General features: G+C 38.2%; 1 protein-coding gene across 1 annotated transcript; it reads right to left on the minus strand.

Moving 5' to 3' along the window:
• Positions 1-372: 372 nt before the first annotated feature.
• Positions 373-11,267, minus strand: limd2 (LIM domain containing 2). Its single transcript, XM_067478040.1, has 4 exons — positions 11,078-11,267; positions 3,808-3,852; positions 3,435-3,571; positions 373-3,331 (listed from the first exon to the last, which is right to left on the minus strand). Exons 1-4 carry the CDS (start codon positions 11,078-11,080, stop codon positions 3,172-3,174), a joined length of 345 nt encoding a protein of 114 aa, XP_067334141.1. The 5' UTR covers positions 11,081-11,267; the 3' UTR covers positions 373-3,171.
• Positions 11,268-11,559: the final 292 nt, after the last annotated feature.

Genomic DNA, 11,559 nt, shown 5'->3' on the forward strand with positions numbered 1-11,559 from the left:
CTGACCCACCGGGAGTACCTTGTGATTCAGTGTCTTGCCCAAGGACACTTCGGCATGTAGCCGGGAGCAGGGATCGAACCACTGACCCTGTGGTCCATGGACTACTGCCTTTAAATGAGCTACAGCCTCCCAATGAAGTAGAGAGAAGTACAGACTCTATGGCACATTGGTTGTATTTCAAAACTAATGGAAGAATATTAGCAATTCATAAACTTACAAGAGAGAAAATTATAGTTTCCTTGGCATTCAGTATTAACCTTCCAGAATTTTAATAATTTGACCATCTAAGCAGTTTAGGACTCTGGCTCTTCATTAGGTACATATGATGCCATTTGCCACATATTGACCTCAAACGCACAAAAAAGGCTGCAATTATTCAACCCCAGCATTTATTTTTTATTTTTTGAAAGCATGTAAAAAAAGAAATTGCACTAAATAATTCTGGTGTAGCAGAGGGGCGCTTACAGTTTAAATATTTCATACCACAACTAGGCAACAGAAAGAAGGGAGAATAGAGGAGAAAGACTGCTTAAACAGTCCAAGTGTCCTTTCGCTATAAGGCCACCTCAATCCACAGGTCAACTCTGTAATACAGAATACATTAGATACATTTAAAATGTCTCTGACAACAGCATTGAAAAGTAAGTCCACATCAAGTTTAGCACAAAATAAACTGACTTACAGGTTTACGTTTAAAAACATTACACTGCAATCATGTACCTCAGCCTATTGGCACCAGTTTCAAGTATACCTTGACTGTTCTGTTAAACGGAAAAGATGAAATTCACAGATTTTGCAGTTTTACCTTGGCTAACTGCTCATGGAGAATGACAAAGATAAAGCATGTTTAGATACAATACTCTTAATTTTAAAGCATTTTCATGGATCCAGTGGACCTCTGCAAACCAAAGTTGGAAAAATATCCATCACCACACTCAGAATCCTAATTCTTTTTCAGTACATGTAGATAAACAAGTGTTTAGGTATGAAACATGGCTGCTGGTTGACTGATGTAATTGTGTTAAAATAATAAGATTCAACAGTAAGTAGGTCTGATATTTAAAAAGCCATGATCAGATTTTTTAGTAAAGATTTGTGTGCTCAAAATGTCTTGTTTGAATAAGAAATAAGGTCAGCTATTTACTTCTAAGGCTTCTCTTAAAAAAGTAGCAAATATCCATATGTTAGGTTTAGCTTCTCTACTCAGCAAAGCAAGCTCAACTTCACAGTAAACCTTTAGTCACAAAAGTACTTTGTGTCGTTCAAGTCGGAGTGGCACTCAAAACATTTTCTAAATTGAGATTAAATGGCTTTAAACTCATTCTTTGAATAGAATGAAATATAGATGTGAAAAAAAGGATTCATTACTCTTAGGTGTTGCAATTAAATAAAAAGTGGAGTTCAGCAGCCGTGCTGCAAACTGAGGCAACATACTTAAACACCTCAAATAAAAGCTATGTCGAGAAGTTTGCAAAGTTTTTTTTCACTCTCTCACACTAAACACTACTGTCACACTTTCCCCAACAGAGGGCGCTCTGCACCGTTTTTTTGTATTTGTTTTTTGCATGCAGCAGTCATCACCCCACCGGGGACCAATGTTTTGTCAAACCCTTAATCAGTCAACTATTGTAAATTCCATATTAAAAAACAGGTCCCAGTGCTAAGACGTATTAAGTTAATAAAACAGTATATTAGAACAGGAAGGCATTTATTTAAAAAAAGAAACCTGTTTATGCTTCTTCGATGGGACGATGGCAACAAATAACAATGGATTTTCAAGACACTGTGATTGGACTGAATCAGTCTATGTCCCTATAAACTAACTGTCCAGTTACATGTACACACTCATATACAGCAGGGGATCAACATCACAACACACCATCAACTAACAGCTGTGAAACAGCAAAGGAACAAAATTGTGTGGTTTCCCACAAGGCTTAAACTCTTTCCGTCCCACTCCCTCATTTGTGACAAAGAACTGTAACTGTGGTAAATCCATTGAACAACCTTTTTAGCTCCCTTTAAAATGTTTCATAAAACAGCATAAGGGATGTTTTCAAATGAAGCCTCAGTTTCCCCACGATTATCGGTGTCTTGTCTGGTGATCACGTGTGGCTGTACGCGTGAGACAATAGTACAGTAGGGTGGGGAATATTAATCAAACACATACTACAGCTCTATGTACAGACAATATACAGAAAACACAATTTGGGAATTCCACCCAATTTCAATCCTAAAAGCTTAGAGAGGATCAACTTATGCCATGACATCAATGAAATTCAAACTCAAGTGCTTCTAAAAACTTTAAAAGTGATTTGTTATGCATCAGTGAGAAAAATAAAATCAATCACAACACAATCAATACAGTCATAAGATAAGGCTATAAAGACCCATTCACACCAACATGCAAGGATAAGACTCAAATGGGCAGTTAAAATATCAACATGATTGAACTAAACAACAATAAAACCAAACAAAACATGAATTTGTGAGAGGTGAGCTGTTGCTAATGTGTGCTGTTATTTTACAGTACTCTGTACCCTGTTTGTCCCTCAATTATATGAAACCTGACAAAATGACAAAATTGTCTTTGACAGTAGAGTCACAATACCGAGGACTATGATTTTAATTTGTGTTCTGTTAACATGATTAAAATGCAGAACGGAATATTATTAAAAATCCTTGGACAAAAATTGACCTGAGTGTATGCTCTATTACAAAACGTAGGTGATCTGTAAATTCTGTGATATGTTTGCCTGAGCATACAGCTGTATTTATACCAAAAAGCAAGGTGTATTAAAAAAAATTTAAAAAATGAGTAAATTAATTATTATTTCACCTCCTATACCAGAGGTGCTTTTGGTCACAATCAACTTCCAACTCCAAACTGGAAATAGGAAAATAATTTTACGAAACATCAAATAAAAACCCCAAATATATTCCCAATATTAATGTTTACATAGCTTGACTAAAGACTGGCCAGTCATTTCCTAGCTGTTTGTGCATGTATCTTTTCTGATGGGATTTAAAAAGTGAGTGAGCGTGTGGGTGATTTCACAGAGCCCTAGCAAATGAGACATGTGCTCATTGTGATGTATTGGAGGTGTTAGGAGGAGGCAAAGGAAGAGGCAGGGGTGAAATGGGAAAAGGATGGGATACAGGCAGACACAATTATGCCGTCTTTGTCATATTATCGCCCTCCTTGGAGGCCCAGAGCTCTTTGTGCTGTTTGCGTCCAAAGCCCTCGTCGTAGTTGCCTTTGCTCTTGAACAGCTGCTGGAAGTGGGGTTTGCAGTAAAATTCACCTTGAAGGGCGGCAAAGGTCCCAAGGCTGCCAGGAATGGAGGAAAGAAGTATTCATATACACACCAGGGCAAGAAAAAAGTCAAAACAACAAGTCAACCACAGCAGAGGAGTAAACTATATATAGTAACCTGAGTTTGGCATTGCAGTGCTTGCAGCAGAAGCATGCTGAATGGAAGACCAGGTTGTTGGCGACCAATCTCTCCATTGGGTAGACCGTCTTCCCACATGATGAACACACTTCTTTTTGTGTCTTAAAGCTGAAGGACTGAGCACATAAATATAATGAATTACTACCGGTCACACAAACACGTGGCAATCTAGGCCATGATCTTAGGCAAGATGAAAGCCAACATTTACAAAAGGCACAAAATACAGGACAGACTCTGCTCTCTTCTGAGAATAAATGCTGATCAAAGGGAAATGGGGCAAGAGTAGTGTACACAGAAGAACAGAGGACTGTGAAAAAGGGATGGGGAAAAAAAACATATGAAGCATACTTACCTTAGATCGCTGAACAGGTTTGTCTTCATTGGAGCTTCTGGAGTCCTAGGAAAGCAAGGAACAAATGTGCTTAAATGTGTGTACAGACTTTTATTATCCTCTGAAGTGCAACAAAAAAGTTTTTTGACCTATAACATTAATACTTAGCACTGTCCTCTTTATTGCTTATATCAGTGGTTTGTTTTGACAATCTGATGTCTCTTTCTCTCCCCCTTTTTGTAGTTGCTCCATCTGTTTTCTTGCACCCCTGGGAGAGGATCAGGTGCCTTCGCTCTGGTCATATGAGCCGAGCTGTGGGACACTCTGCCCTCAACATAGCAGAAGAGCTCAGAACCAGTCTCACACCTAAGCTTTGTAATCCATGCATGTAGTGAAGGGTTGCTTTCACTCAACCCATCAATTATCCACTCTTGTAGGTTTACCTTTTAATTCTCAGTCATTTAATGCGCATCACCACATGTCTCTGCACACTGTGGTTTTTGATGTTTTTGTCACAAAATTACAGTATCCTGAACACATACAGAAGGTTAGGAGGAAGAAGAAAAACTTCCATAGTCACTAGTTGGATAAAGGTACTGTATCTGCCCTCTGGAGTGCTACTGTCAGTCCCCAGTTATGGCCCTATCTATACACAGGGCTAACACCTTGTTTAAGTCCATAAAACTCTGAGATAGAGAAGGATTGTCAGCTACAGACACAGTAATTGCCCTGGAAAAGCCAGTGTGCAGGGAAGGGCAGTCTATGTCTAGGCAGGGGAAAAGTCCTGCAGACTTTGCTAAAACCCTGTTATGTAAGGCAGTTTGGCTTGAGCTGGAAATGGGGGTGGAGGTGGTGGAGCTTTGGGGGCCGCTATCAGAGTTCCACAGAGAGGGAGCTCACTGAAATCAGACACAAGCCATCTCAATTTTAGCAGATCTAGTACTCTTTGAATTGCAAATTGTCTAGCTCTATAGGCATAAAAGCAAATCAACAGTCCACCAAAATGACAGAACAACATGAGGAATGTGCAGCCATCAGGGTGATGGCTGCAATAATGTAGATAATGTCACATTCAAGTCCATTTCAGACATGATATTGAACTTTCAGTAAAAAAGACCAATTATAGTTTAATTGTGTGTAATACAAAGTACTGAAGTCACTGCTAAGATAAGCATTTAAATTCCAAAGTCTCTCAGCCACACAATTCATGCTGACAGAGACGTCTGCTAACTGATGTGCTACCTAATACAACCAGAGACATTAATATCATGCCTGTCACAGTACAAGTAGCAATACCTCTCGTGTATACTATATATTGCCGTATCATCTTAACTTATCTCTACACGAATTGTAAATTTAGCTGGAGCAATTAAGAGTGGCAACCTAAATCAGCAGCAATCAACAACAAGTGTGTTGGAACAGGATGGCATGCTTTAGTAATAATTGTCTCATTAACAGTGAGGCCATGGAGCTTCCTGTAGATGCAATCACATCCCAACTGACTGCTGCCTTGCAATTATCCTTGATTCCTCTTGAGCTAAGTTAAAGTGGCTGTTAGCAGCTCCCTCTTTGCTAGTCATCCAGCAGGCTGCATCCTAGACCACTTCCTGTTGCCTACAGTACATGTGCTGAGCTAACATGACTTTGATCTTCTCATAGTTGTTTGAACAGCATCAAAAACTCAAGTCTAAATGTCTCTCAGTACATCTGTGGAGAAGGTAACCGCGGAAGAGGGCTGGCCATGGAAACAGAGGTCAGTAAGGGTTTAATTTGGAGATGTAATATTATAAAATGAATGTAACCAAAAAAAGGAAGTGATTTGAGTGAAGACATAGAAGTGCTATTTCTTCTGGTAAAAACAATGCAGTAGGAGTAGTTAGCGAGTTAGAGGGTAGGCATGCATTTCAAACACACAGACGCAGACATCCTGCAAGACTTCAGATTGGTTAGTGCCCTCACATCTTCTTTTGCCTTATATGTACATAAATGTCAATTATCACCAAACAGCACGAATGTGGCAGGAAGTTGTTGTGACACATCTGGCTTCCTCTGTTTTACAGATTGTCATCAGGGACAGCATCAGGTCAGGCCCTGTCTGACTTCCATTCCAATAAATGTCACATGTTCTGTGTGGCTGTACATACAGTATGTAAGTATGTGTATAACTTCACGTGCAGACAGAATAAACTACAAAAATTATGACTTCTGTTCAGAAGCATGCAAATCACACATTAAGGCCTTTTGTTTACACTTAACACCAGGTTTGTAGTGTAATTAATAAATTCTATTACGCTATTACCCAACATTACTGTAACTGCAAAGTAAATTTGCCATTTTAGTGTGTGAGAAGCTAGAGCCAGCTGGACCGTGGTGTTTTACCAAACAAAGACTACTTTCACACCAGTGCTGAAATCTTCTTGCAACAGAGGTTCAACTCTTACCTCACAGCATCAATCTCTCTCACTCATTCCAGTCCTCACTTCAGCTTTAAACCACACCTGCAGATGTCTGCCTGTGAGTGTGTGCGTGTTTGTGCAATCACCCAGGACTTCTTTTTAATGCTGAGGTTCGCTTTTCCCTTTAAAATTGTTTAAGGGAACAGATCTACGGAAGTTCGCTCTTGGATTTCTTGCTGAGAGTTAGAAGAGCACATTTTTATACAACTCTCTTCTCTGTACAGCAAATATGAAACAACAGTCAGCAGCCAGAAAGCTGTTTAGCATAAAAAAAACTATTGTTAAAAAAACTGGGACAGAACCACTTTTGAAAACATAACTTTAGATTTTCTACTGGTTAAATAAGATACAAACTGTTAATTAGTGAGCTTTAGAGGCTCTGGTGGGTGGTTTTCATTACATTCTAACTCAGCTATGTTAGCTATTTACCCCGTTGTAATGTTTAATGCTAAGCTAAACTAACCACAAGCTGGTGGTAGCTACATCTTCACCCAACAGGCACAAGAGTGGAATCTTCCTCATCCAACTATTTTCAAATAAGCAAATGAATGCATTGTGCAAACAATTCTTTGAATCTGCTTTAGGGTAATATGTATACGAAGAGCTTAGATGAATCGATGTATTTCTTCTTCTCTTTTGACTAAGTACTTCAAGACAACTTCCCCCTTCTTTACACTTGATCAGCACTGAAGAGACAATGTGGTGCACAATTCTCTGCAACAAGCCCCTAGAAGGAAATGCAGGCACTATGTTACCAAATGTCTTATGTCATTAATCCAAAAAAAGATTCCTACAAACTCTCATTGCTTATTTTTAGAAATGTGATCACTGTTTAATTATTCGGGACACTAAACCTGCATACATAGTTCTTTCTGGACCTGAAAGCCATGGCACCAATCCAGTGACTAAAACAACAGCTGCAGGGAAGATATATTGCCTCTCTCTGACAACAATCTTCCATCAAAAACCCATGAACATGAAGAAAACAAGTAAATTATGTCAACAAAGTGAGAATAAAACAGAGGACTGTGGACTGGTACAATTCACATTGGGGAGTATTTGGCCAGTTGCTACTTCTCTTCCATTTTGCATTTTACTTTGTTTGAAGTCACAGGCCACTGAATGTCTGTCAGTCTCTTTTGTCAGTTGAGAGACACTTGTTTTTTTCACTTCCTGTCTGGGGAGGCTGTTAATGTCCAGATAAAACCATAGGACCGATCCAAAAACGCATGGAGAATAACAAAAACTTAGGACATAAAGCGAGTTGCAGCCCTCATGTCTTCATTCAGATATTCTCAATAAATACTTTGTTTTATTATTAAATCTTAAGGAATTTTGATAAGTGCCACTTAAAATTTTCTACTGTACATGATTCTCAAATGTCTTGATTTTTCTGATCAACAGTCCATAGCCCAAAGTTTTCCAATTAAAAGAACTTAATATGAGCTGCTCATTAATGTTTTAGCAATCGACCTAACAAATTAGTATTGTTTTACTACTATTAACCATTTTTAAGACATTTTCTTTTTCTTTGTGCTTCTGTGGATTTAAGGAAGAGGTGCCCCTCCTAACTGTTAGATAACAAAACAGATTTTTCTTTTTACTAAGAATTATTTGCATATATCATTACTGAAACGCAGCTTGTCCTTTCTGCTAGAGGAAAGTTGAACTACTTGTTAGTCTACTTCGGCTCACATGACCTTAAGTTCTTCACTTAGATATCGAACTATATCTGTTAAAAAAAAGTGTTTCTCTTGGTACTCCTTTTAAGAAGCTGCCTCAAGGCACAATTAAACCTTTTCACTTCATCACTGTCAGAGGTCTGTACAGTATCAAACTAAAACATAACCCTTGACACTGCCAATATCTAGAATTTGTTACTAATCATTATGTCAGAAAGCCAAATACAATGTCTGTTCTTAAAGAAAAATGTATTACAGCTCTTGTTCTTTTCCAGTAAACCTGAACCATATAGTGGACACAACCGTGATGTTCAAGAAAACTAATGCTCTGCGTTTTTTTAATGCTGCAGTAACTGCTCTGAATCAAACTAGTTATGGAATGTGGAACAAGGTGTTGAAAACCTGAAGCCAGTGTTAATTTGACAATATAAGAAGCCACTCAATGCTATCTGTGACCTGCACTACAAATGATCAGAAGTTATCAGAGTGGAATTTAGGGCATCGTGCCCCATCCCTCCAGTACACTGAGGGCTCCATTAATGTGGACAGACATTATCAACAGGGACAATGAAGGCAAAGGGACTGAATATTTTAACTGCTTTTCCACACATAAGGCTTATTAAGTAGTCATATACAAATATTAAATGTGCATGCATTAGATACAAGGCAGTGTTGTTGTTGTTTAGGTCAAACATACATTTATTACAAAGAAAATTTTAAAGTGTAAAGTTGACAATAAAGGGGTTGTTGGAGTCTGTATTGAATGATTTGGAAAAAAAGATAAAATCAAAATGCTCTATAATTTACTACAAACCTTCTCTACAAAGTATCTGTCTAAGGTCTGGAAAAACTAAAGTCAGGAAATGAAGTGAATGACAAATGAAAGTGAAAGGAATGGGTAAAAGTTAAAGTCTTTGCCTTCTATGTCTTAGTCGCAATACATTTAAAACAGGTTTACACAGACTAAAGTGAGATTTGTATTCGCTAGTAGAGAAGAGAAAAAGAGGCAAGGTAAAAATCTTTTTTTCTTTCTTTCTTTTTTTTTTTACATTTGTATGGTTTATGGGGTGCATTCACATACCACAAATACTGTATACATTACATGTAGACATTTGTTAGATAACAGGAAAAAAATGACTTCTTCAAACATCTGAATGTGTTTGAAAAACTGTGAGTCCTGCGCACATCAGAAAACAGTACTTAAAAGACAAAACTAGTCCCGTATAACATTATATAGCATTAATAGCCACTTTTATCTGTTAAAATACATCACGCTGAACAAAAAAATCTTAACCCTTTAAAAGTCAGAAAGCTGGTAAGATATTCCTTCATTCTTGTTTTTAAAACAGCTTTTAAGTTAAAAAGGGACAAGTATGAAGCTAGGTAAATATATCTATTATATATATATTTCTCTGACCACTTTTGCTTGTAGCGCTGTGACTTGAACCTGGTGGCGACCCATTAAATAATTTTCTGCACGTCTGACAGTGGGCAAACAACCCACCTCCCAACATATGGCATTTCTGAATCTGACATGCCCCTTTGAATCAGATTTCTGTGCCGGTAATGGTAATTGTTTGACAGCTAAACATATGGTCTAACAAAATAAATGCCAGTAATTCACACTGAGCAGCTTTGTAGAGTCTACTTTGTCTAAATCCATGTTATTTATTTTGGGACAAATAAGCCATTCAAATTGAAACAATAGCCTCTAAAATCCACCAGAACACTGACGTAAATCAGACAGCAGAGCAGGGTGTCAATCAGCGCTGTCAATTCTGCCTGAAATTACAGTGCAGCAGCCCACTGACAAGGGCAACAAATGAAAATGACCATATTCTTACTTAAGCCTTGTCGCCATATGGCAGCGCTACAATGAAAGAATGTTTGTGGTGTGGTTCCCTGGACAGAATAAAAGGGTTTTTACTGTGTGTGTGCAATTAATTTCTATCAATAGTGAATCCTACATTTTATGTTGAAGACCAATCACTCATTCTTTTGTTATGACTCAGCTGATAATAGCTGAGTAATACTGGTTGTTGGTACTAGCTTATGAGCTTGCGGCTGTAGTCCAGTTCATATGCCGCATTTAAAGAACCATTCAGTGTCAACGATCGTGGTTGCAGGCAAGCTAGTTTGCTGTGATTGTAAAAAGAGTTTTGGATTATTCTGTTTGAATGTTACTTCACACACTGAAACATTCCTGTTTCAAACCTGGATAAGCGGTTAGTATCAAAGTTTGTAGAAACACTTCTTCCAGGTTTCTGCTCATTGTCTGTACAATGATGAGCAATTGTTTAACCAAAACACACATAAATACAGATGATAAAGGCCTTATATTATGTTATAATAATGCTCATATAAATATAAAAATCTAGGCTTGTCATTTTCCATGTGAACATTATTAACTGAATGAGATCAAAACTTAAATCATGATTCAAAAGCAGGAAAGTGAGGAGCACTTTCAATCAAATAAATTCCCACCTCTATTGTAAAGTATGTTGATGTATTTATTTTTCCAACTCTGTAAAAAGGTTTTGTGTTTAAATCACTTATAAACCCCTTTTGCTAGACCCACAGCAGGTTAGAGCCTGCTTTGGGTCAGCTTTTAGCTACATCTCTTTGCCGAAATACTCATGCACCTGCTGGGACTTAAAAACTGTTGTTTAAACAAGGCAAAAACATAATACAGCCCCACATAATTTCACATGAAAAATCTATTTACAAATCGGCTGATGTAGAGCAAAGAAAAATGCATGGTTTGTTCGCTAGAAAAGGAGCTACTAGGATTAGCAGGCTGTTTATTACATGGATTATTCAGTGGGTTTAAAAACACGTTGATTTGATTAACTAGCTATCAGGCTAGCTAACTAAAAGACATTGAAATAAGAGGCACACTGCTAGCATTCATCATCCAGAGAAACTCGACGTTTAATGTCAGCTATACATAAAACAAAATCCTCATTTAATGCACAAATACTACATTTACATTCAACACACATAGCGGGGCATACAAAGCAAGCCGGCTCTTATTTATCTAAGAGTGGACGGACATCACTACCTCACCTCATCTCACAAAAAAAGCAGCGGATGGGGAGAACCGCGGAGGGAGGGGAGGCTGCAGACACACAACAGCCGGGAAAAGGCACTCACCATCTGCGCTTCTGGTCTACGACACACTGGCTGGTAAAACAGTCTGTTCACTCAGTGGCTGGAGGTGGATATCTGCTCTCATTCACTTTTCACGGAGGCTTTGTTGTATAAACTGGCACCGATGCCGGTGAGTTTCTGTCCTCCGGTCAGTTCCTCGTCTCGGTTTTCAATAAAACGGCTTTTTTTTCTTCAGCAGGATGTCGCACGCTATTGGTTCCCATCTGTCCCTGACGCATTCAAGGAAAGTCGGACAAATCGAGAGAAACATGATTTATGTAAATATTTTGACTAATGTTCATTTCAGGAGCTTTAAAGAAGATTTCATAGTATTTCAATTTTGTTTTAAATAATACTCTGATGCATATATGAAAATCTGTATGCTTTTTCTGACTGTAATCAACCCCCCCCCTTCCCACTGGACATTAAAGGCACCATCTCCACGGTGCATCGTTGTAAGAGACCATGTTTGAAATCTGTTGTAA

The sequence above is a fragment of the Channa argus genome, chromosome 15 (assembly GCF_033026475.1).
Source record: "Channa argus isolate prfri chromosome 15, Channa argus male v1.0, whole genome shotgun sequence".
NCBI classification, from domain to species: domain Eukaryota; kingdom Metazoa; phylum Chordata; class Actinopteri; order Anabantiformes; family Channidae; genus Channa; species Channa argus.

What these genes read in the sequence shown, in the direction of transcription:
- limd2 (XM_067478040.1), bottom strand. An exon ending in AACCTGTTCAGCGATCTAAG is followed by an intron (nt 3,572 to 3,807) that starts GTAAGTATGCTT and finishes TTATGTGCTCAG; the next exon opens with TCCTTCAGCTTTAAGACACA. An exon ending in CACTGCAATGCCAAACTCAG is followed by an intron (nt 3,332 to 3,434) that starts GTTACTATATAT and finishes CATTCCTGGCAG; the next exon opens with CCTTGGGACCTTTGCCGCCC.